The sequence below is a fragment of the Saprolegnia parasitica genome (assembly GCF_000151545.1).
Source record: "Saprolegnia parasitica CBS 223.65 unplaced genomic scaffold supercont2.40, whole genome shotgun sequence".
Taxonomy (NCBI): Eukaryota; Oomycota; class Saprolegniomycetes; order Saprolegniales; family Saprolegniaceae; genus Saprolegnia; species Saprolegnia parasitica.
In genome coordinates this window covers 72765-92952 of record NW_012156434.1, presented here as the reverse complement: position 1 = coordinate 92952, position 20188 = coordinate 72765, and the positions used below count along the sequence as shown (strand labels likewise).

Sequence of the window (20188 nt, the reverse complement as noted above, 5' to 3'; positions counted from 1 at the left end):
CGGATGAATCGCATGATGTCCGGATACGCTCCGATCCACGATGTACGGATAATAGTGGTCGACCGGATACGGGACGGGCTGCGATGACACCGAAGATTTGACACGAGATGGGCGATCGGTCGTTCTATGGCAGCGTTCCGCAGCTGGCGCAGCTCAAGAGCGCACCGGCGAGCGCGGGCATGAGCGGTACGTGCGCCATGGCGTCGATGGACTCACGCACCGTCGGCGTACTGCAGGCGTCAGCGTCCATTTTGAAGACCACGGCGACGTGTGGCAGTTTGTGCTGCCGTCGCTGGACGAGCGCCTTCCGCTGCGCAACATTGCGTGGAAGAACCACCTCCAAGTCAACAAGACCATCGACCGCCTCCATATCCACTTTTACCAGGTGCACACGCAGGCGCAGCTGCTCAAGCAGCCACAAGCGACGACGGGTAGCGTGCCGCCCACCGGCCTTGTCTTCCTCTTTGTCGTCAAGTGCGAGGACCTCGCGACGTACAAGACCAAGATCAAACCCGCCTTGAGTGCGTGGGTCGATCGCATGAACCTCCTCAAGAACGAGTGGCTCGTCTTGTATGTCCCCCTTGGGACGCAAGCCACCTCGTCGACGGCCGCAGCGGCTACCGTCGCGTCCCGTGGCCTCAGCGCGTTTGGCACGTCGTTCCGGGACTCGTCCAAGGTCTACCGCAAGATTTTTGACAAGCTCCGGGCCGACTTTAGCGACAAGAACGACCGGCTCGATCGGCTCTGCAAGATCGAGGTGCTCGAAGGCAACACGGTCGTCGGCGCCGCGCCCGGCCAGCAGCCGCAGCACGAAGCGCAGTGGTCCGAGCTCCTCCTCAAACTCAAAACGTGCATCATGGAAGCGTTTGAGACGCGCTGCTGCGAGTACGAAGAAGAGCTCCGCCTTCTTGACGCCAAGGTACCGATGCATCGCCGGCGCGCCTCTCATGTGGCACATAGCGGTCGCTCTCGGGCTGGGACTTTAGCTCGTTCTTCCAAGTCAAGGAGAGCCTCGCACTGCTGTACAGCCAGGCATCGCTGTACGACGACGCCCTGCGCCACGTACACCGCGTCCTTCCCCATCGTCCATGCGCTCATGCTCCGCCTGCGTAGTACGACGAGCTCGAGGCCATTTTCATGACGCTCGACGACGCCGCGCAGAACGACTTGCCGGCGCTGGAAGCCACCGACGCCATCTTCTCGTCGTCGCCCGTACGACCGCTCCATGCATGATGTACCATCTGGCTTCACGCGTGCTTGTCGGTAGTTTGAGATCGACCTCGTCGTCGTGCGCATGTCGATCGCGGTCAACGCCGCGTCGCCGCTGCACGTCCGACTGTATCTCTTTTGCCGCCAAGTCGCGATTCTGTACCAGCGCTACGATTACGTGGCGGTCTGTGACCGCAGCTTGCTCTTTCTACCGCAGTTTCTGCTGCTTCTGCAACGCACGAGCTTGCTGCCACCGACGCTGCCGCTGCAATGGGCGATAGGTGCCGCGGTCGCCCTCGCCGTCTCGTGCGAAACCGAGTTTGAGCAGTACCAGGTCTCGCGGCCCAAAGCCGAGCAAGCCCAGATGACGCTCATCGCCGCGCCGCTCGGGGAGCTCCTTTACTTTGCGCGGCGTGCGTGCAAGCGGCTGCCACCGACGTCGCCGACTCCGGGCCGTCATTGGTACACGCTCTGCTTGCAGCCCGAGGCGCTGCACCAAGTGACGTACTGGGCCTCGGTGCATTATGCGACGGCGGGTCGCCTTCGCTTTGCGGCGTTTCTCAGCGCCGAGTGTGCACGCTACGACGTGACGAACGCGACGTCGATCGACCGCGCCGCCAGCTTGTACCTTAAGCACGTTCACCAGCTGCAGCTCGACCAGTGGGGCGACGCGCTGGAAGCCTCGATCGCGGCGCTCGTCGACGTGTACATGAGCAACAACGACGTTGCGGCGGCCGCCACGATGTGTCTGCACTGGCTACAGCTCGAGCCGTCCATCGATCGGCTGCGAAAAGAGAGCGACAAGGGGCTGCATTCCTTTTGGCTCAACACGTTGGCGCCCATCACGACGGTGCCATTGCACGACTTACTCCACGTGCTCCCGGCGTCGTCGGTTGCTCTGGTAAGCGTCGTCATATCGTGACCAGTCTTGTCTGAGCAATTTTGGTAGCCAACCATGGCGCTGCAGATCCGGAATCGCCTGCTCCGGCCGCTGCCCGTCGAGAAGATTGCAGTGGCTTTTCGTTCCAGTACCGTCAGTGACCCGACGGTGGAGGAAGCAGCACGCTTGTGGTTTGCGCTGCCCAGCGACGACGTTCTTCTTCTTGCCGGCAACGCGGTGACAAGTGTGTTGCTGCGCTACGACGGGCCGCCACTCGCCCCGGGCGTCTACGTCGCATCGCTCCTGACCTGCAGCATGGCCAAGCAACGTGTGAGCTTCGATCTGGACGCGCCGCTGGTCTTCAATGTCTCGCCGCTGCATCCAAGTTCATTAGTGCTCTGCGCCCAGGCAGTGCCGCTGCTCACGCCTCAAACGACCGTCGGCTGGACCCTCCGCGTCGAGTTGAACGACGACGTCTTGGAGTCTGGCAGCCTCGCGCTGTACGTCCAGTCGCCAGAGACGGATCCGACGACGATCGCGTTCGAGGGGCATGTGCTGCGGTACGATGGCGACGACGCAGTGATACCTCTAACAGGCCAGCGCACAGCGGTACAGCAGGTGGCATTGACACTGCCCCGCTCGACGCGTAGCTTTACCATTGACGTGGCCGTGCGCCCGTCACCACGTGACTCGAAAGCGACACTCTGCGCAGAGCTCTCGTATGCGTACGCCCACCACAGTGACAGCAGCCTCGTCTACGCGGCCTCGACGGTTGTCGACCAAGCATTCGCCGTGCGGCATGCGATGCAGCTGCGCGCCGAGATGGCGTGTGTGCCTCGATCCCACCAGCTCTTTCTACACGTGCCGCTTGTCTGCAACGACGTCGCTCCGATCGAGGTCGACCCTCGCGCCTGTGCATTCATCGTGTCGACCGACGGCGGCAACGACCACGATGTTTTGAGCGAACGGCTGCCGTGGATTGAGGTCGGACCCATCGCGCTTCCTCCACTCTGCCTCTCAGACGCATTTCTTAGGTCGATTTCAACCCGCTGCGTGGGATGAAGAGCCCGATGCAACTGCGTCCCGGATCGCCTTTTAGCCTCAGCTTTGTCCTGCGCGTCGAGTGGGATCGCGTTCCACAAGACGCGTCGGCGACGGTCCGCGTGGCGTACGCCCTTGATGGCCAGTCATCGTGCATGGACTTTCCCGCCGACCTCGTCGCTGCCGCAGCCGCGCGCCGTCCGCCGCAGCCGCGCGCTACGCTCCGTGTCGTGTGCTTGAGCGAAAGCGACTGGCTCGTCCTTGGCAAGGTCGTCGAGTTCCGAGTCGGCGTGTCACCGAGCGACGAAACGCGCTTCGTGCGGCTGGCCAGCAGCGCGTGGGCTTGCGCCGGCAAGGCGTCGCAGCTCGTTCGTGAGACGACGCTTCGGTTCAAGCTCCTGCCTCTGCGCGTCGGGAGCGTACCGGCGCCCACCTTTGAGCTTGTGCGCGCTGATGGCTCGCGCATTGACGTCGACGAAGACCAGCTGCGGACGCACCTCGTGCTCGGCACCGGCGCGTCGTCGTAGATAGTACTATGACCGCATCGCTAACTTATGCCAAGCTGATGTTGAAGTTGGCTGGGCCGTGTATCCGGATGTTGTTGTATCCGGATTGGACTTGGCCCCACGTGAGTGGCAGTGAATAGAATCGAATTCGTTGCCCAAGATGCAAGCTACCCGTCGCACGCTCGGCCTCGTCCGTCACTTCAGCTCGCCCGCCAACCCCAAGGTCTTCTTCGACATCGGCGCCGGCGGCAAGCCCGTGGGTCGCCTCGTCATCGAGCTCCGCGCCGACAAGGTCCCCAAGACGGCCGAGAACTTCCGCCAGCTCTGCACGGGCGAGGCCGGCGTCGGCAAGTCGGGCAAGGCGCTCCACTACAAGGGCTCCAAGTTCCACCGCATCATCCCCAACTTTATGTGCCAGGGCGGTGACTTTACGGCCGGCAACGGCACGGGCGGCGAGTCCATCTACGGCGAAAAGTTTGCCGACGAAGCCTTCCTTCTCAAGCACCAGGGCCCGGGTATCCTCTCGATGGCCAACGCCGGCCCCAACACCAACGGCTCGCAGGTACGCGCCAATGCACCGCGTCGGCTCTTCGTCATGCTATCGTTCTGCATAGTTCTTCTTGACCACGGTCGACTGCCCGTGGCTCGACAAGGCGCACGTCGTCTTTGGCAAGGTCGTCGAAGGCTTGGATGTCTTGGAGAAGATGGAAGCGACGGGCAGCCCCAGCGGTGCGACCCGGTACGAGCCTCACGCCTCCTAACGAGCGCACCTGACGCATTCTTGTGTAGCATGGAAGTCACGATCGACGACTGCGGTGAGATCAAGGCCTAAAGCGCCACTACTTAGACGTCTACCATTCGTTGAATAACGCGATGCTTCTTTCCCATCTCCATGAAATTTACTATGACGGCCTTACAAGCTGCTGTAGCGCTGGTGCTCGTGCTCGAGCGTGTGGAGGTCGCGCTCGAGAAAGTCCGAGATGATGGGCGAGAAGACGACGCTTTGCATCTGCGCCAGAGAGATCTGAGTCAATGGACATGCGGCAGTCGGATCAAACCTGCGGATGGAACATGGCGTCGTGGCCATACTTGGAGTCGATCACAGACAGCGTCGCCGGCGTCTCGTACGACTCGAGGATGTCGACCTACGCGGCATGAGGTCGACCGTCGAGCACAACGCGCGTACGATGGTTTTTTGCTCGTTGAGTGGCACGAGGAGGTCTTGCTTGACGCCAATGATAAGGGTCTCCGCCTCAATGCGGCCGACGCCCTCGGCCAAGTTCTGGTACCCGTGCCCGAGGTTGGTCAAATCCATGGCCTTGGAGAGGAGGAGGTAGCAGTTCGGATCGAACACGCGCGCAAACTTGTTGGCCTATCTCTCCATCTCGATAAACATCCGACTTTCAAAGTTGGTACCTGATAGTCCATGTACGACTCAACGTCAAACGTGAGCTCCTTGAAATGGCGCGGCCCGCTGGGCTGCCAGTCGAAGCGCGTGTCAAACTCTTCGCGCGACCGATAGCAAGTCATGCCGAGCTCCCGCGCGACCTTCATGCCGGCGAGCCCGACGCCAAACTCATAGTTGCCATCCTAGCAGCAGCTTGAACCACCAAGCGCAAGCAGCAAGCGCCTCGTACGTTGTACGCTGGGTCCGAGAGGATCGCGAGGCGCTGGACGCGGCGAAACGCGACGGTGCCCGGCGTCGTCTGCGACGTACACGAGAGCGCGACGAGCCGCTCGAGGCGGTCGGGAAACAGTGAGGCGAATTGCACGGCCTAGGCAACGCGTGGGTTTCATTCTCAAATCGTCAAGACAGTACCTGCATGCCGCCCATGCTGCCACCGACAACGGCGTGGGGTTTCTGCACGCCAAGGTGATCGAGCAGCATGCAGTGCACGGTCGCCTAGCATATCGATGCATGAAATACGGTCCCAGATCAAGCTGGAGGGCTACCATGTCCGCAGGCGTGATCTGAGGAAACGACGCGCGGTAGTGCGTACCCGTCGCCGGGTTGATGGACAGCGGCGACGTCGACCCGTACGGACTGCCAAGGACACTGGCGCAGATGACGCGGAAGACAGACGTGTTGATGGCCTTCCCGGGGCCGACCATGTTTTCCCACCAGCCCGGGCGCGGGTCGTCGAGGTTGGACGCCACATGCGACGAGTGCGAGAAGGACGGGAAGATCACGATCGTGCGTTCGTCCGGCAGCGTCTGGTCGCCCCACTGCTCGTACGTCACCGAGACTTCGCTGAGCGAGCCGCCGAGCGTCATGTCGAGGCCCGGGAGCTTTGCCACGCCCTTGTTGCGGCTCATGTGCGTCGAGAGCCAGCGGCGACGCGCGCTAGACGCGATGGGCAACGACCGGCGCCACATCCCAATCCAAATCCAAACTGTCGAAATCGGCGTTGCTACATCCGTATCCGGACGAACCCCATCCGGATGCACGGTAACGTTGAAGCATCCATCTGGGCGCGTCGGCCGAGCGACACCGATTCAAGAAATGACAGCATGATACATATCGACCTCGCAATGACATTGTCCATGGCCTTGTAGACCGCAAAGCTGTCTCGTCCCAGAATTATTGCACGTGGCGCGAACGTCTTGGACCGATGCTGCTTGTCTCTTGCGCTCCATTCGAAGGTTTTCGACGATGGCCTTCGGGAACTTGGATGGCAGCGCTGCATCGGCAAACCGACTACCTGGACATTTCGCACACGAGTGACATAGCTTGCTTGACGTCTTCGATTATGGTTGGTGGACGCAAGGCTGCAGTATGAAGCGGCCATTGCCATGGCGGGAGATCACGGCAGGTTGGGTTGCGGCGGCAACGCAGCGATGGCATATTCACAACACGACTCCGTAAGCCCCGACTGCGACGCATTGGCTCCTCCGTGATCGCAGTAGCAGCTGGACATGCGATTTGCCCAGCCTCCAAGGGTACAAGACGAGTGCAATGTTAATGTAAGTAAGAAAAAGGGTGGACTACTTCTGATGCACCTCGTGGGCCGTCTCGATGATATTCCAGAGAGCGTTGGCCATCTCGTACGGAGGCTGGGTCGGGCTCAAGTCAAAGTTCGAGAGCAACTTGCGCTCTGGAATGTGAATACCTGTGGACCCAATCGGTGACGCGATCAACAGAGCAGAAGAGACGTACAGCCTGCGATGCGGTCGCTTGAAAAGTCCCACTTGATGCCAGTGATGGACGCGTACACGGCCATGTTTTGCCTACGAGCACTACGCATGGCAGTTCCGGTGGCAATGGCGCGTACCGGAGGCGGGGCACGTCCTTTTCGCGCGTCGCGCACTCGTCCATGTATCGCCGCTGTGCTTGCTCGTACTGCAAGATGAGCTCTTCGATGTGCGCCTCCGTTGCCACTTGGTTCTCCTGGAGCCGTGCCAGTTGTGTCTCGAGTTGCGCCTTGGACTGCGCGAGCTCGTCGAGGTGCCGAGCCATTTCGGCGCTATTGTCGCGGCCTTGCTCATGCTGCTCTATTCTACGGATCTCGGCGAGCGCCTCTACAATTATGCACGGACGTAGAATTCATGCAGGAAGAGAGACAGTAATCTCTACCTTCGACGGCGCGGCGAGCCGCGGCCTGGCGCTGGGCAAAGGTCCCGCGGATGGAGCCAAAGGTATCGCGAAGCTTGAGGAGGCGATCGCGGTCCTTGGCCGCGTTCTTCGCGAAGACGTCGCCGACGCCTTCGCACATGGCCTTGGCCTCTTCCCACGACATGACCGGCGCGCCTTCCGTGACCATGCTGCTCGTCGTCTCTGCCAAGTTTGAATATCGGGTCCGAGTACGGAAATAGACTTACTAACACGATTTGATGTTGCTTCGAAAAGCATACAAAGCGAGACGTTTGTTGCTATCCCACACTATTTCGCAGTGAGACCTTGACATCCCGGATTGGCCAAAATCAAAAGAAAAGATAGCCAATGACATCGCGGCGTTGGTGCAGTTTGGTTGGATTTGATTTCGAGTCACTTTTTTTGCGTCATGGCGCTCACGATTGCGGACTTTCTCAAGGCGTCGTCGACGACCGAGTCGGGCCTCGAGCACCTCGAGGTCGCGTCTGGCCTCGAAGTCTCCGGTCTCACGCAGCAGCAGCAGCAGAGAGCGGCACGGACGCCGTACCTCTCGTTGACGTGGAGCAAGCGCGGGAAGAAGCACGTGGTCACGGATGCGACGCTCGTCGAGCTCCTGTCGGTGCATGGCGACGTCAAGCAAGTCATCATGGGCACAGGCTCGCGCAAGACGGCGATTGTTGAATTCGCCTCCGCGGACAACGCGGCTGCGGCCAAGGACGCCTTGGACGGGGTCGTCATCGCCTCGATTGGTGGCAAAACCTTTCACATGGAGTTTGCGGTGCTGCGCAAGGCGTACGAAGAAGAGTGCTCGTTCAAGCGCGTGCCGAACTTTGAGAGCGCGCGCATGGGCGCAGACCCGTCGCAGTTTGTGCCCGGCCTCCTCGTGTACAAGGACTTTATCACGGCGGCCGACGAGGCGGTCTTGCTCGACGAGCTGGACAAGGGCGAGTGGCGCCGCACGATTCGCGCGCGCCAAGTGCAACACTTTGGCTACGAGTTCAACTACAAGACGCAGTACGACGCTTCGTCGTCTTGCTCACACGATTGACGGCGTGATAGAAAGTGCGACGAGTCGACACCGCTCGCCAACATGGCGCCGTTTTGCCGGAGCCTCATCGACCTGATGCCTCCCACGTTTGATGGGATGCCCGACCAGATCACAGGTACGACCAGATGACCATCCGAAAGACTGATGCATGGTAGCCAACGAGTACCTCCCTGGCCAAGGCATTGCGTCGCATATTGACACCCATTCGGCCTTCACCGGCTCGATTGCGACCCTGAGGTACAAGTGTATATAGCTCCTGATGCTGGATGTTATCATCATCAACGTAGCCTTGGGCATGGCAGCGTCATGGACTTTCGCCACCCGGATGGCCGCGTCGAGAGCCTCCTCCTCGCGCCGCGGTCGCTCTACATAATGAACGGCGCGTCTCGCTACCAGTGGACGCACTGCGTCCAGCCGCGACTCTTTGACGTCATCGACGGCCAAAAAGTGCCGCGCGGCCGCCGCGTCTCGATCACGTTTCGCAAGGTCGGACAGAGTCTGTCACTCTGATCGTCTCGTCGGACACGGAATTAATGACGTAGCTCCAAACGACGCCATGCACGTGCGCGTTCCCAGAGCAGTGCGACTCGCGGGTGCAAGCCCCGACGTTGGACGCAGACGCCAAAATGTTTCCCACCGAAACCGAGACGCTCTACGTCCACGACTTCTATGAGAAGGTCGCCGACCACTTTAGCGCCACGCGGCACTCGCCCTGGCCGCGCATTGAGACGTTTGTGCGCTCGCTCGCCCCCGGCACCCTCCTCGCCGACATTGGTTGACCTTCCCTCGCACTTTCATGTTGACGAGGATATATATGGGTACTAGGCTGCGGCAACGGCAAGTACATGAAGTGTATCGCACCGACGCAGAGCGCGGTCGTCGGCGGGGATCGGAGCGAGAGGTAGCTTCTCCCGTGTCCACGGTTTGAGTTCAATCGGTTGGTCGGCTAGTTTGGTCAAGATCTGCAAAAGCCACGACTTGAACGTGATGGTGCTCGACGCGCTTCTCGTGCCGCTGCGGTCCGGCATCTTTGACGTGGCCATTTCGATTGCCGTGCTGCACCACCTCAGTACCTTTGCGCACCGGCTCCAGGCCGTCAAGGAAGTACTCCGCGTGCTTCGAGTCGGCGGCCAAGGCGTCATTTACGCCTGGGCCCAAGAACAAACCGAGGTCGTTCTGTCCAGGTAGCGAACGGTCCGTCAACAGTGCTGTCAATAGGACTCGCGACGGACGTTTGATGCGACGACGCAAGACTGCATGGTGCCCTGGAACCTCGACAAGCGCTTCGCCAAGGACGACGCCATGTCATCGAAAGCGCCGATCGTCGTCCAGCGCTACTGCCACATGTTCACCGAGGTACTCACGTCAAAGCACATCGTGCCTTATGAACAAATTGCACAACTAGGGCGAGCTCGATGGGCTGGTGCGCATGTGCGGCAACGCCACCGTCACCGACTCCTACTACGACGAGTCCAACTGGGCGGTTGTCTTCACCAAGACAAGCGAATAACTCTGTCTTTGCGAATTTCGTTTGGTCCAGTGTTGCCAAGGGAATAAAGTGTCTGATTACCCTGGGTGTTGCTGTCTCGGTGAGGATGCAATAGCTTCAAAACCACCATTCGAATTCTACCCTGCAGTCTTGTGCGCCGTCGTCGTATAGCCTCAGGCCGTTGGTCTCGAGGGGGCAAGACTCGTGACCGAATGGTGCGAGCCCAACCCGTGGCGTAAGAACCACTGGGCGCCTTCTCTTGTCAGCATTGAACCCATTTGAACAAATAACAAAGGCGGCAAATGTGAGGCTTGATTTTGTAAATCTTGTCTCATACCAGCGACGCCCGGCGTTTTTTTGGACCTGCCGGGACGTCGAGATGTGCAAGGTTGGTGGCCGAGTGGCGCGAGCTCATCTTGGTGTCGGGATCCGTGCCTGCTACCGCTGGCGCCGTCGCATGCGTGGCATCAGCGACGGCCGCGGCCGCGTCCATGAGGCTTTGGAGGTACTCGGAGCAGTCTTCGCCAGAGTTGAGGCGGTCGACGTACTCGCGCAAGAGGTTTTCGTCGGGCGAGTGCGTGAGACAGCCGCCGACGCACTCGCACGTGCCACCATACTCGACGGGAAGGTTCTCCGGGTCAATGTACTCGAGCAGCGCCTTTTGAATTTCCTTCTGGCCCTTGACCACGTTGATCTAGCAATCATCATTCAGGAGTCTGGAGTCTGGCAATCAAGCCTACCTTTTCGCGCGTCTTGGGGTTGACGAGGGGCGACACGGCTTTCCAAATCATATTGAACCACGACGGAGGGTTCACGATGAAGACCTTGTAGAGTCGCTCGGGGTAGTACGCTTCGCCGACGGCCGAGCACTGCTTCATGAACGCGACCACGTCGCCGCCAAAGTCGCTCAGCGCCACGCCGTTCAAATCCAGAATCTTGAGCTGCGTCCCGAATGGCGCCGGCCGGCGGTCAATCACGTTCCATAGAAACTCGTTGTAAAACCCGAGGTGCGTCACCACGTCCGCCTCGACGACGCCTTTGGACATGAAGTTGGCCATGCCCTTCTTCATGTTGCCCGCGAGCTCGATCGAAATCATATGTCCTTGCTTGTCTTGCTTGTGCGTCAAGTGCACGTACGACTCTTTGATCTGTCCTCCTTTCATAAGACAACGTGTCCACAGTTTGTGTCGACGTACAATGTGAAAGTGCGGGTGCGGCCGGAGCAAGATCGTGTCGATTGCGTTCTCGTCGCGCCACTGAAGGTACTTGATGTACTTGCGCTTCGCCTCCTCGAGGTCGTTGTCGCACGCTGCAAGGAAGCGTGGGTCCACGTCGCTCTCCTTGAGGTCGCCGCCGGCCGACGTCTTTTGCTTCTGGCAGTCAATTTGAGGCAGCTCGAGGCGGTACGAGGTCGCGAGCGCGCGCGTGTGCCACGCCAGCCGCATGTGCGGCCCGAGGCGCACGCCCAGCACGACCAGCATCATCGACCAGAGCAGGATGCCCGCTTCAAAATACCGCGTCATGCCATATGCAAACACGAGCGTCCATACGAGCAGCTGGAGGCCAAAGAGCCCGACGTCTTGCCACGCGTACTGCACCGTGCGTTCTACCATAGCTCGCGGCATGAGCATCCACACGATCCATACGATTTCAGCAGATATTTTTTTGCGTACGGGCGCCGAGGTGCAGCACAAGGTACAGCTCGTCCATGGACGGCTCGACCCGCTTGCGAAGGCGCTGGGACGTCGCGGCAGCAATCTCATCGCGGGCAAAGGAAGCGACGCCGTGGACCGACGAGGGTCCGAGGCAATAGGCGCGGACGACCGACGTCGGGTAGAGCGACACGTGGTAGCCCAGGTCGTTGGCTTTGGGCACGACGACCTCGTCGAGCAGCGGCGCGTGCTGCACCGTGACGCACGCGATCGCATTGTCTTCCGGCACAAGACCTCGCTGGAGCTTGTGCAGTGCATCCTGGAAGGTCTGGATCGTCTCGCGCAGCTTCTCGTAGATGAGCGCACACGTCTCGGGCTCCTTGGTGCGGATGCGGAAGATGCTAACCGGTCATAAAGTTATCAAGCGTGGGGCGATGCGAGTACCGTCCGTCCGAGCGAATGACCGTGAGAATGCGCGGGTAATTCTCGTCCACGTCAATGTGCAGGATGTCGGTGAGGTGGATCGACGTGCGCACTTCGCCAATGCCGAGGAGGAAGTCTTCCTTCTCCTTCTGGGGCTTAAAGCACAAGAGCTCGGCCGGCGTGAGCATGAAGAGCCGCTCGATCCAGATCGCAATGTTCGGGTTGAAGTTGCGGCTCGCGAGCGACCTGCTGCCGAGGCGGAACGAGCCCAAGTAGAGCATCTCGTCAAGCATGTCGTCCTGCTCCTCGACGAGACCGCTGTACAGAATGCCGCACAGCGACGACCCGCGCGGGTTGGGCCCCGTCATGGCCATCGTCGGCAGCGGGCTTGTCGGCGGCGGCAGGTCGCGCGCGCCGGCGCGGCGCGAGACCTTGAGCTGGTAGCACACGTCGCAGACGCGGACTTCTTTGAGAATCCCGAGCTCGGGCAGCGGCAGTTGGTTCTTGCTGTGCGCGCCACAGACCGACTTGCCGCAGTTGCGGCAGTTGTGCTTGAACTTGAGGAGCGTCAGCGCGTCGTGGCACACGTGGCACTCGGCCGCGTCCGAGAACGCTGGCAGATGCGGCTGCTGCGCCTCTTCGGGCGACGGCGGTCCCTCGGGTTGCTGCATGCGCTTGCGCCAGTTCTCAAACTGCAGCGAGACGTTGGCCATGAAGCCCTCGCTCGGCGGCTTGCGCGCCTTGGGCGGCGTCGTCAGCGATGCCATGACCATCGCAGTGACGGACCGATTCTGATGGATCCGCTTCTCTGCGATAGAGGTGCGGAGAAAAAAGGCCAAAAAAGGCAACGTACGGATAACGACCGGATACAGTGGCGACAGTGCTCCGCTCGTCCAGCGCCACGCCGAATACAACGTCAACCCCGGCGTAGTCGAGCTCATGGGCTGCCAGAGGTGGTGCTCAGGACAGCTCGGGGGCGACGGCATAGCGAGCCGTGTTGCGATCAGGATCAAGGTGGACCGAGCGTGTAACCGGCAAGATTGCCCACGCCAGGATGGAGCCGGGCAACTGTAACACTCTTCGCCGATGGCAGTAGCGCGTTAGCATTGCTCTAATACGACGAGCTTCGCCCTGGCTCCGCCCCAATTGACGCCTGCCGCAGCTTCAGCGTTGTGTCACACGTACGGGTACTAGTACGACACAGCCCCTCCTCGATGACGTGGCACCCTCTGGAGGCGGATGGGCAAGGTCTTGAATGGTGTCCGTTGGACTAGACCAGTCGCAGCAGTCGGGTGCCGCCCTCGTGTCGGGTGCGCTCAGTTCTCAGCGTACAAGGGTTTGAAAAGCGTACGTTTGGACAAGGTGTCTGCGATTCTTACACCGACTAGACTACAATTTGGTACCGCTGGTGGCGCTCGGGCTGGAGGCGCTTGCGCACGACAAGCGTGAGCAGCGCCGCGCATATTACGAGTGCGGTGAGGGGCAGCGTGCCGTTGGGGAGACTGTGGGCCGCCGAGAGGTTGGCCGTGAGCGCCGACGCCGTGACAAAGCCCGAGGCGACCTCGGTGACATCGAACGGGTAGTTCCAGTCGCGGCACTTGTCGCTTCCAAACACAAAACACTCAAACATGTAGAGGCCGTGGAGCGGGCGAACAGCTGGGACCATGTGCCCCGCGCCCTTGACGGTTGCGAACGTCAGGCCATCGTAGCCCTGGGTGTAGCCCGCGAGCTGCTTGTCCGGGCCATACCACGCATGCCACTCGTCGACGATCGACCGGTTGAGCGTTCCAATCCAGCGCTGCGTCCCGATAAAGTCCACGACGGCGTCGGCGTCGCCCGAGTAGATGAGTACGCTCAAGTTGGCGCCCAAAATCGTCTCGTATTTCGGCAGCACGGTGGCCGAGCTCGTGTAGCGGTCGCCGACCTCGTCGCTGCACGGCGCCCACACGATCGGCTCGGAAATGTTGAGGAACGTTCGGACCGCCGGCGACTGCAGATACGCGTTGGTGTACGTGTCGGTGCAGGGTGACACGCGCGTGTCGAGGCGGCGCGTCATCGCCATCTTCTTCTTCTTTTTGAGGTGCCGCGTGTGCGGCAGCGCGAGGCTCTCGTCGTTCTGGAGCAAGCACACGTCGCCGTAAATGTAATACGGGTCCATCGTGTCTTCTGCGATTGTCTTGACGCTCTTGTCGATGATGTTTCTGCACGCGGGCGAGCAGTTGAGCGGAACGTCGTACATGCAGCGCGCGAGCTGCCCGGCGCACGTGGCCTTGATGGCGTTGTACGCCTCCATCGAGATGAGGCCGTGGCTGTAGTAGTAGTCGATGTAGCTCTCGTTGTCCATGTCCTGGTCCGTGAACGCATTCCCGATCGCCATGCCGCGGAGGTTGAGGCCGTTCAGTGGCGTCGTGACGAGCCGATCGACGAGCCACGGAATGTACATGCCGGCGTAGCTCTCGCCGGTCACATAGAACGGACGGTCCTCGTACTCGGGGTAGGCGGTGAGGAATTGGTCGAGAAACTCGACCGCGCGCTCGGTCGTCACGTGGTCGTTGTACTCGGACGCGTTTAGGAGTGGCGAGCTAAAGCCAACGCCCGACGGCGACTCGAGGTAGAGCATGTTCGCGTGGCGGTTCCACGCGTACGGATTGCGCTTCACGCTAAGGTCGCTCTGGACCACGAACGGGCCGTTCTCGGTAAACATGCCCGAGATGGACGAGCAGCCGGGACCGCCGTTGAGCCAGAGCACGAGCGGCGCATGCGCCGCGTTCTCTTCGGCCTCGACGAGCCAGTAAAACATCTTTTGCGCGTTCGCAAGCTCGAGTCGGCCAGCGTAGTGTGCAAAGTTGAGCGGCTTTGTGTCGCTGTAGCCGGGCACGGGGCCGAGCGCGTGCGGGTGCGACGGCGGTGCGATCGAGACTGCGGCCGCGCACGCCGCATAGACCAGCAGCAGCGTCGAGGGCTTCATGCCAAAAGCCGAAATGTCGCTATGAAGTGGATTGCCCCAATGTGATCGCTGCCATCTGCTTGACGCTGTAGATCTTGCATGGCGCGGCTTCCCAATCAATCAACGGGAGACTCCCTTGTATCAACACTGCTCGTCGCTCTCGCGGGGCTTCCTCACTGAATGCAAGGTATTTTTATCTGTTTGCGTGGGAGTAAGAGTTGCAAACAAGGACTTTTTCCACATACCCAGTTCGAATTCTCAGAGCCAGGCAATCTGCCAAGCTGCTAGCAGACCCTTCAGTGAACACGGACGAGCGACGAGACGGCAAAGACGCTGGGCAGGGCCCAGTGAGATGCCAGACGTTGGCTCTGCGCTGGATGCTTCGAGCGCTCAAGGGCGTCGAGCCTGCCTTGGAAACCGAGTTCGAAGCTCACAACGTCAAGGTCGCACATGGGTTGAGTTCAACTAAAATCGAAGTTCGAACGCCACGACAAGATCCGCGCCTCTTGAGCTGGCGCGATGGCAACGACGAAGAAGGCCAAGAAGGACGAGGGCGACAAGCCGAAGAAGTCCAAGTCGTCCTCCAAGAAGAAGGAGAAGACCGAGAAGACCAAGGTCGAGCCGCCGCCGCCCGAGTAGCCGCGCCTCGAAGCGCGTCCCACTGATTGTGTGTTGCAATAGGCCCGAGCCGAGCGACCCGGACGCCATTCAGTTGTTTCGCCGGTCGCGCTTGCTGCCTCTGCGAATAGGAAGAAGACGCCTGACGCTGCCGTGTGCTTGTAGGTATGATCGGGAGAAGCTCGGGCATATCACGCGCGACGACTTTATGCAGCTTTTAACCGACTACAACGCGTCGCAGCCGCAGCGCAAGTGGGAGATGGCGCCGTGCGCGCTCACAGATTCCGCGGGCATTCCGCTGGGCTTTGAGCGGACGTCGCGCAACTCGGAGTTTGAAGCCGGCCAGCTCTTTGAACGGTCGCGCAATATATGATGGTCTGCGCTCAACCCCAAGTAGCTACGACACCGATCGATCCGGGACGCTCAACCTCAAAGAGTTCCATGGCTTCTTCCGAGACTTCAAGAAGCAGCTCGTGTCGTTCGTCCAAGAGTTGACGTCGCCGCGCGCGTTCAAGCCCAGCGCTCGCCCATCAACCTCGTACTGCTGGTCGCGAGACGCGCGTGGCATGACGTCGCATGATGCCATAGGTTTCCACTGCACGACGGACCGGCATGGAGCACCTTTGAACCCCACGTGCGTGCTATGCCACTAACCCACAGCTAAAACGCACTGATAGCGCCGCCCGCCGCCACCATCTCCGTCCACGCGGCAGCTCTTCGAGTCCCGTCTCGAGTTGCTCAACACCATGTGTGACAGTGTCCTGCTGCCGTACCGAGCCACCTTGATGGAGAGAGTACGACGGTCTGCGTTCTTCGGTCGCGTCAAGCGCTGTAGATGAGCCGCCGACTCGACCCGGCGTTGCGCTGGGCGCATGCTACAGCACAGGTAACACTCCTCTCTCGTCGTGACGCCTACGAGATTATCACTACGCAGACTGCCAAGCAGCAAATGGAGCTCGAAAAAGATGTCGACCTCATCGACCGCATCACGAGCAGTGTCCACGCCAAGCTCTACAAGGGTTACCAGATCGAACGACTGGGTGGCTTGTCTCTCAATGGATGTTGTGTAGGCGACCACATCTCCAACCATGAGATGCACGCGTTTCTGGACGAGTTTCCTCACGTACTATGCTTCATCCCTAGATGTCAACCGACCCGTTGCCTGGAAATAGATGTACGCTGCCGCAGAAGACCTCGCGCAAAAGGCCAAGGCGATGGCTCGACCGACCGCAGCATATGAGGCGCCACCGCCAACAACGAACGACGAGACGACCAAACTCTTACGCGTCAAAGACCAGGTCCGACTCATTCGACGCCATGGCTGGCGAGCGTGTGACTAGATGATTTGGGACCTCCTCCAAGAGCGAAAGGAGCTCCGGCACCAGCGCGATGCCCTCGAGCACCAGCTTCGCGACGTGACGGAACTCAGCGCTCAAGAGATGCGCAAATGGGCCAAGTACGCTGCTTCTGAACATCACACGCGTATCGATTTCATGGTTTTGCGTAGGCTCACGGACGACATGCAAGCCGAGATCGAGCGGCTGCGGCGGGAGTAATTCTCGAGTCGATGATACGTAGACACAACTATAGTCCATGGATCTCAAACGCCGGTCGTTGGTTGCAGAACGAAATCAGCTCTGGGTCCAGCAGCGCAAACGACTTGCGGTCCATACTGAGGTGACACAGCGCTGACAAGGACGAGAGCGTCGATGGTACGCGCGTCATGGCTACGCACCTCGTTAGCATCATGTGTGAGCCGGTGGACAACCCACGGTTGTGCTCGAGAAAAAGCGTGTGCAGTTGCTGCAGCCCGTCAATGGTCGGTGGAAGGCCCTTGAGCTCGTTGTTATGACACCAGAGTGTCTCTAGCGACGTCAATTGCCCCATAGCGTCGGGCAACTACATACAATATGTAGACAGAGACACCCAAAAGAGCAGCTTCGAACGTACAGTCTGCAGCACATTGTTGCTCAGATTCAGAAATTGGAGCTTTGGAAGCAGTTCCAAGCCGCTTGGTACCGCCGAGAGCCGATTGTGGGCAATGTGAAGCTCGACGAGGCGTACGAGCGAGTGCCACCCGTCAGACGGCAGCACCGCCAAGCTATTCTCGGAGAGATCGAGGAAGACGAGGTCCACGAGTCGAAAAAGACTGTCGTCGACGGTCGCGAGTCTACGCCGTGTGTGCTTCCGTGCAGGACGCTCGTTCTTACTTGTTTTGTGTATACGTGAGCACTTGGACGCGGGGCATCTGCAGCAGCGACGCTGGAAGAGCGTCAATGCGGTTGTAGCTCAGACCTACCACCGTCGTTTCAGCGTCGCATGCAAACAAGAGACGCACTGAGGTTGGTGAGGCTCGGCAGCGCAGCGACAGGTGTTGGCACCGGCAGCTCCACGAGGCGATTGTCTACTGGATGCTCCTCAAACTGTCGACGAGAGTCGTTGGTCGTACGCGATAGCGTCAGCGTCTCGAGCTGGAGAAGATCCCAGAGACCCGTCGGGATGCTGTTGAGGTAGTTGTGCGAGAGCCGAAGCGTGCGCAGCGCCGGGCACGTCTCCCATTCGATAGGGAGGTCCAGGATATGGTTGTCGCTGGCGTCGACAACCTCGAGCCTACGGAACGCTCTGAGAACAGAGTGTGCAGGAAGCAGCGATGACCCTGGTATCCGCACGATCGAGTACGGGAGCCGCCCCAGTATGTTGTTCTGCACACTGAGCGTCTTGAGCGCCTGGAGATTCCCAAAGGCGTCTGGGAGCGCGGACAGCTTGTTCGCGTGCAGCCAGAGATGCTGGAGCTCGACGAGGTCGCAAAAGTTGCCCTACGAGTGTATTATCACCCTCTGCAGATTGCTTCGCTCTATTCTACGAGAAGCGACGCCAGCTGGTTGTAGCTCACGTCCAACGCGCGGAGCCGTCGGAGTTCATGGAACGAGATGGGCAATTCCTTGAGATGGTTGCGGTCCAGCGCGAGACGCCTAGTACAGCACCGGGCTCATCTGCCTCTTCTCGCATGGCTGGACGCATACTCGAGGGCGGCGAGACGACCAAAGCTCGCGGGCAGCTGCGTGAGGCCAGCGCTCGAGAGCCGCAGCTCCTTGAGCTGCACGCTGTAGGAGAGCATCGCAATGAAGGTGGGTGGCAGCACACGGAGTGGCTCGTGCGAGAGGTCGAGGACCTCGGCGCCGTCGGCCAGCGCGGCTTCGGTCGTCGCAAGGAGACGCGACGAGCTCGCAGCACCCATGATGGGTAGCGTTTCGAAACGGTCTTTGACGTAAATGGGTTATTTAGTGGGGGCGCGGAAGACGCGGACTACTCTCTATCTTTCGCTGGTAAATGATACAGCTACGCGCGTTTAAAACATGTTAAACGCGTCGAACGCGGCCTTGTCGTCGCCCATGAGCGCGACGGCCGTGTCTTCCGTCGACTCGGGGTACTGGTCAAAGTTGCCGTGGTCGCCGGGCCCCTGGATCGGCGGCAAGTACGGTGGCGGGTCTTTCTTCGCGATCACATTGTCCCAATGCACGTTGGCAAAGTACTTGTGCTTCTTGACGTCCTCGGCGCCATTGCGCAGACATCCTACACTACGATCAGTGGCTTGGCCTCGTTTCCTGTCGTCGCACCGAGTCGCTTTGTCCGGTCGTGCGTCAGGAGCTTCTTTATCAGGTCCTTGGCCTTGCTGTCAATGTATTTCGGGTACTCGACTTTGCCCGTGAGGATCTTTTGGTAGATGCCAAACGGGTTCTCGTCGTAGAACGGCGGGTATCTAGCAGCGCACGTTAAGCTTTTCGTCGGAAGGATGCTCCTCGCGTACCCTGCCAGCATTTCGTATATCAAGACACCGATGGCCCACCAGTCGACAGACTTGCCGTGGCCCTTGCTCTGAATGATCTCGGGCGCGAGGTACTCGGGCGTGCCGCAGAGCGTCCACGTCTTGTCCTCGACGCGCTTGGCAAAGCCAAAGTCCGTGATCTTGATACTGCCGTCTTGCGTGATGAGGAGGTTCTCGGGCTTCAAGTCGCGGTAAATAATGTGGAGGCTGTGGAGGTACCCGATCGCGAGCACGAGCTGCGACGTGTAGTAGCGCGACGCTTCGTCCGAGAGCTTGCCTTGGCGGCGCAAGTACGAAAAGAGCTCGCCGCCGGGCACGTACTCGAGGATCAGGTACAGACGCTTCTCGTCCTGGAAGGAGCCGATAAAGTTGACGATAAATGGGTGGTCGATCTTGCTGAGGATGTCGACTTCGCACTTGATGTGGTGGAGCTGCTGCAGCCGCACGATCTCGCATTTCTTGAGGATCTTGAGCGCATAGTACGTGTTGTTCTCCTTGTGCTTTACGAGCCGGACGCGGCCAAACGTGCCCGTCCCAGCGTCGCATGCACGTCGAACGAGTCGTAGTTGGCGCGCATGAGCGCACGCGTCGGCAGGTCCATGCTTCCGCGCTAGAGCAACCATGAGCCATCCATCTGTCACCCGCAGGCGTGGATGCAGCGCCAGCCGCATGAAGCGCCTTCGCGCGTACCTGATGAGAAGGTTCGTCTTCTTGGTCGTCTTCCTGGCCGCCAAGATGGAGGAGACCGTCGGCGTCGGGAAGTTTCGCTTTGAGGAGTCCCCTCCTGCAAACACTTCTCTGACTGTAACACCTCGTTGGAGCAACCCAAAAAAGATATTCCATATCCCAACCGGATACGCTCCTTAGGCATCCGGATACACACCGTAAAGTTCGATGGATTGTCGTGCGCCGGCGAAGCTACTTTGCCGCGACAGCACGTCGCCACGTGCAAGCCGT

The 20188-nt window shown here is 60.0% G+C and overlaps 10 protein-coding genes across 10 annotated transcripts; 4 read left to right on the top strand and 6 right to left on the bottom strand.

Moving 5' to 3' along the window:
* Positions 1–95: 95 nt before the first annotated feature.
* SPRG_08777 (hypothetical protein) lies at positions 96–3657 on the top strand (the record flags this gene model as incomplete). Its single annotated transcript, XM_012348007.1, has 8 exons — positions 96–186; positions 237–919; positions 961–1062; positions 1114–1212; positions 1268–2110; positions 2159–2649; positions 2740–3073; positions 3124–3657. The coding sequence occupies exons 1-8, from the start codon at positions 108–110 to the stop codon at positions 3655–3657; spliced, it is 3165 nt and encodes a 1054-aa protein (XP_012203397.1). The 5' UTR covers positions 96–107.
* Positions 3658–3777: 120 nt separating this feature from the next.
* SPRG_08776 (hypothetical protein) lies at positions 3778–4534 on the top strand. The gene is made up of 3 exons (XM_012348006.1): positions 3778–4198; positions 4251–4375; positions 4426–4534. The coding sequence occupies exons 1-3, from the start codon at positions 3797–3799 to the stop codon at positions 4466–4468; spliced, it is 570 nt and encodes a 189-aa protein (XP_012203396.1). The 5' UTR covers positions 3778–3796; the 3' UTR covers positions 4469–4534.
* Positions 4499–6024, bottom strand: SPRG_08775 (homoserine O-acetyltransferase). Its single transcript, XM_012348005.1, has 7 exons — positions 5590–6024; positions 5456–5539; positions 5274–5411; positions 5053–5226; positions 4823–5008; positions 4695–4781; positions 4499–4645 (listed from the first exon to the last, which is right to left on the bottom strand). Exons 1-7 carry the CDS (start codon positions 6010–6012, stop codon positions 4550–4552), a joined length of 1188 nt encoding a protein of 395 aa, XP_012203395.1. The 5' UTR covers positions 6013–6024; the 3' UTR covers positions 4499–4549.
* A 550-nt stretch (positions 6025–6574) lies between these two features.
* On the bottom strand, positions 6575–7412 carry SPRG_08774 (hypothetical protein). Its single transcript, XM_012348004.1, has 4 exons — positions 7211–7412; positions 6909–7155; positions 6794–6864; positions 6575–6746 (listed from the first exon to the last, which is right to left on the bottom strand). The coding sequence occupies exons 1-4, from the start codon at positions 7395–7397 to the stop codon at positions 6622–6624; spliced, it is 630 nt and encodes a 209-aa protein (XP_012203394.1). The 5' UTR covers positions 7398–7412; the 3' UTR covers positions 6575–6621.
* Positions 7413–7637: 225 nt separating this feature from the next.
* Positions 7638–9850, top strand: SPRG_08773 (hypothetical protein; the record flags this gene model as incomplete). The annotated part of the gene is made up of 9 exons (XM_012348003.1): positions 7638–8242; positions 8288–8391; positions 8432–8513; positions 8564–8762; positions 8819–9050; positions 9102–9177; positions 9227–9446; positions 9495–9632; positions 9682–9850. 9 exons carry the CDS (start codon positions 7638–7640, stop codon positions 9784–9786), a joined length of 1761 nt encoding a protein of 586 aa, XP_012203393.1. The 3' UTR covers positions 9787–9850.
* Positions 9851–10096: 246 nt separating this feature from the next.
* On the bottom strand, positions 10097–12660 carry SPRG_08772 (hypothetical protein; the record flags this gene model as incomplete). The annotated part of the gene is made up of 5 exons (XM_012348002.1): positions 11862–12660; positions 11439–11818; positions 10962–11371; positions 10506–10913; positions 10097–10459 (listed from the first exon to the last, which is right to left on the bottom strand). Exons 1-5 carry the CDS (start codon positions 12611–12613, stop codon positions 10097–10099), a joined length of 2313 nt encoding a protein of 770 aa, XP_012203392.1. The 5' UTR covers positions 12614–12660.
* Positions 12661–13176: 516 nt separating this feature from the next.
* SPRG_08771 (hypothetical protein) lies at positions 13177–14808 on the bottom strand (the record flags this gene model as incomplete). Its single annotated transcript, XM_012348001.1, has 1 exon — positions 13177–14808. One exon carries the CDS (start codon positions 14806–14808, stop codon positions 13225–13227), a length of 1584 nt encoding a protein of 527 aa, XP_012203391.1. The 3' UTR covers positions 13177–13224.
* Positions 14809–15259: 451 nt separating this feature from the next.
* SPRG_20697 (hypothetical protein) lies at positions 15260–17031 on the top strand. The gene is made up of 12 exons (XM_012348099.1): positions 15260–15422; positions 15469–15510; positions 15571–15762; positions 15803–15943; positions 15994–16039; positions 16083–16199; positions 16241–16291; positions 16340–16424; positions 16476–16528; positions 16578–16703; positions 16746–16861; positions 16913–17031. The coding sequence occupies exons 1-12, from the start codon at positions 15307–15309 to the stop codon at positions 16959–16961; spliced, it is 1134 nt and encodes a 377-aa protein (XP_012203489.1). The 5' UTR covers positions 15260–15306; the 3' UTR covers positions 16962–17031.
* On the bottom strand, positions 16990–18666 carry SPRG_08768 (hypothetical protein; the record flags this gene model as incomplete). Its single annotated transcript, XM_012348000.1, has 9 exons — positions 18429–18666; positions 18269–18377; positions 18061–18221; positions 17855–18015; positions 17744–17809; positions 17631–17700; positions 17356–17575; positions 17178–17304; positions 16990–17132 (listed from the first exon to the last, which is right to left on the bottom strand). The coding sequence occupies exons 1-9, from the start codon at positions 18641–18643 to the stop codon at positions 16990–16992; spliced, it is 1272 nt and encodes a 423-aa protein (XP_012203390.1). The 5' UTR covers positions 18644–18666.
* Positions 18667–18754: 88 nt separating this feature from the next.
* Positions 18755–19832, bottom strand: SPRG_08767 (AGC/PKA protein kinase; the record flags this gene model as incomplete). Its single annotated transcript, XM_012347999.1, has 4 exons — positions 18755–18978; positions 19023–19165; positions 19214–19731; positions 19782–19832. The coding sequence occupies 4 exons, from the start codon at positions 19830–19832 to the stop codon at positions 18755–18757; spliced, it is 936 nt and encodes a 311-aa protein (XP_012203389.1).
* Between the last annotated feature and the right edge of the window lie 356 nt (positions 19833–20188).